Source organism: Lottia gigantea (assembly GCF_000327385.1).
Source record: "Lottia gigantea unplaced genomic scaffold LOTGIsca_359, whole genome shotgun sequence".
Taxonomy (NCBI): Eukaryota; Metazoa; Mollusca; class Gastropoda; family Lottiidae; genus Lottia; species Lottia gigantea.
In genome coordinates this window covers 7,978-10,897 of record NW_008709217.1, presented here as the reverse complement: position 1 = coordinate 10,897, position 2,920 = coordinate 7,978, and the positions used below count along the sequence as shown (strand labels likewise).

General features: G+C 37.5%; 1 protein-coding gene across 1 annotated transcript; it reads right to left on the bottom strand.

Moving 5' to 3' along the window:
- Positions 1-2,119: 2,119 nt before the first annotated feature.
- Positions 2,120-2,542, bottom strand: LOTGIDRAFT_175717 (hypothetical protein; the record flags this gene model as incomplete). The annotated part of the gene is made up of 1 exon (XM_009058787.1): positions 2,120-2,542. One exon carries the CDS (start codon positions 2,540-2,542, stop codon positions 2,120-2,122), a length of 423 nt encoding a protein of 140 aa, XP_009057035.1.
- Positions 2,543-2,920: the final 378 nt, after the last annotated feature.

The following is a 2,920-nucleotide window of genomic DNA, read 5'->3' as shown; positions in this document are numbered from 1 at the left end:
AAGTGTTTGATGACGTCACTAATCACAAAATATGCTTTATCACATAAGGCCCTTCTCGATTAGTGACGTCATAAAAGGTTTAGTTTTAGTGGAATTGCCGGAACCACAGACGTCTGATTGAAAATTGGAATGGTGCAAATTGATGCTTTCAATCAGCAATCTATAAAGATCAAAGATCATCTATATGATCAAGGGTGCGATGATTAGAAGACTCGCTTAATGGCACTATAGGCCACTTAATAAGGATCAGCCCAGAATGGTTTTACCTTGAAAATTATTGGGAAAAACCATGTTGAAAATCTTTTTTTTCTCGCTCGCTAGGTAGAAATCAACAAGTTTAAGACTAACGTGAAAGGACTGCGCACTATACACGCAAATGTATGGTATTTGGTAGTAGGTGTACATGGCTATATCTGAAGCCATGATCATATTTGCAAATTGATTACGAAAATTCCATTCGTTGTTTTTTGCTTCAAGTTGAAAAGATCAAATGACATTATATTTTTCTCTTTTATTGTTTACTTCAATCGTTTTTGATCTACAACATTTATGACAAAAGGGTGTTCACTCCTTCAACTAATCAAATGCTCCTTTATATAAAATCAGATGGAAGATTGCGAATTAGCCCACAGAAAATAAATGAAACAAAATATATAATGGACAATGCACCCAAAATATTTTGACTCTCTGTGTCGTGCATCCTCCAATTTGCAACCCTCCTTCTTTTGGGTTAAAAACTGCGCACTATAATCGGAAATAAACGTTATATACGTTGTAGGCTACATAATGTATTCTGTTTTTATGATTGTAGGTGTAAACAGATAGAGCTTCATTGTGAAGAAACTGAGTGCTTAGGACGTGGCTTGGAAGCTCCTAACGTAAGTTTTAAATTGATTATATTTTAATCAACGTATTAGAGCCTATAGTACATTCTGCATCTATGGCCATTTGCTTAAATTGGACTGGCGACTTATTCAGTTGTAGGTTCACGAGGATCCTCTCTATCGGCTGATCCTTGGTCAAACCTCTTGGTAATGATTTTACAAGGATAACAACTTAGGTTCTCGAGGAGCCTTTCTACCAGCTAGTCCTTGGTCAAACCTCTTGGTATTGATTTTACAAGAATAACAACTTAGGTTCACGAGGATCCTTTCTACCAGCTGGTCCTTGGCCAAACTTTGTTTTAACACAAAGGTCCTTATACATCTATAGCATACCTTACCTTTAGTGGAATTGCAGGGGCCACAGACGTCTGATTGAAAATTAGAATGGTGTAAATTGTTGCTATCAGTGTCCCTGTAATGTAAAAGGTTCGTGACTATTTTGGTGTACACTAGTAACATGTCTTTTTGTTACTTTCAGGTTAGAAAGGATAAATCGTCTAGTAATTTACCTCCCCGCAATAGCACTGCCACAATAGGAGTGGTCTGAAGTCATGGCCTGTATGACTCTACAGATCTCCTATTTACAGATGAAGAGGCGCCTACAGATGAACAACAGATGAAGGAAGTCCCTGCGAATGCTCCATCCACCAGTAAGTTGAGCTTTGAGTTATTAAAATATCTGGGGATGGGTTGTAGCGCTTTCTATAAGAATGTTAGAATCTTTATGTTATTGTTTTTCCTTCAATCCAGGAAAGATCAATGCTTAGGAATTTGGACAAGGACCTGCTCGACGATAGTATCTTCGTAAGCCTAAGGTGTTATCCAGTCGACATAGCTGTAAATGGGCTCAGATAATCCGGGAAAGATCAACGCCAAGAGGTTTGGCCAAGGACCAACTGGTACAAAGGATCCCCGCGAACGTTTTGGAAGAATGAAGAACTCACGCCACACTACAAAAGGACAAGTTTCATCGCCATGTCATTTAACCAGGTCTGAAGATTCGTCAAATTCAAAACCATCCAAATTGGTCCAGATCCTACTTACTACCAACGACCATGTCTTCCAACATATATCTGTTAACTTGTCATCTACCAACCAATGAATTAACCCAAATACTAACGATCCAAACCGCAAAACGAGATCCAAAATCCAAACAACAACAACCGTACCAACCGTCCAATTGATATAGATCGTACCACCAATTTTTTGCCTGTTTTGTTTGGATTTCTGCCTTTTTAGTTCTGCTTTTCGTCCGGAATTCTGTCTTTTTCTTTTCGTTTGGACTTCTGTCTTACGTCTATATTTCTGCCTTTATCATTGGGTTTTCTCCCTTTTTTCGTCTGAAATTGTCTTTTTCTTTGTGTTGGGAATTCTGCCTGTCGTTTGGAGTTCTGCTTTTCGTCTAAATTTCTGCCTATTGGGTTTTCTGCCTTTTTCATCTGAAGATCTTTTGCTTTTTGTTGGGATTTCTGCCTTTCGTCTGGAGTTCTTTTTCTTCTTGTTGCGATTTCTACCTTAGTCTTTTGGTTTGGATTTCTGCCTTTTATTGTGATTTCTACCTCTTCGTTTGAATTTCTGCATTTATCGTTGGGTTTTCTGCCTTTTTTGCCTGAAGTCTTTTTTCCATTGGTTTGAATTTCCTCTTTGATTTCTGCCATTTCGTTTGAATTTCTCCTTTCTGATTTAAGAATAAAGTTCGTGTTTAAGGTCAAAGATGATGGCTGAGGTCAAAGGTCAACGACTAATATTGAGGTTACAGGTCAAAGATGATACCAGTGACCTCGTATACGGTTCAGCATTTCAATGGAATTACAGCAACCACAGATATCTATCTGAAAACGAATGATGCAAATAGAAGCCATAAATGGCCACCGATACACTTACTCAATAGCTTAGAAAAGTTTAACAATTCCTTTAATAATAACAAAATGTAAGAAAATAAGCTTAGATAAAAATGTGTTGGGCAAAAAAATGTGATTTATAGCTTATTTACATGATTTTTTTTTCCATTTCAGAGTACAGATGAAGCCCACAGA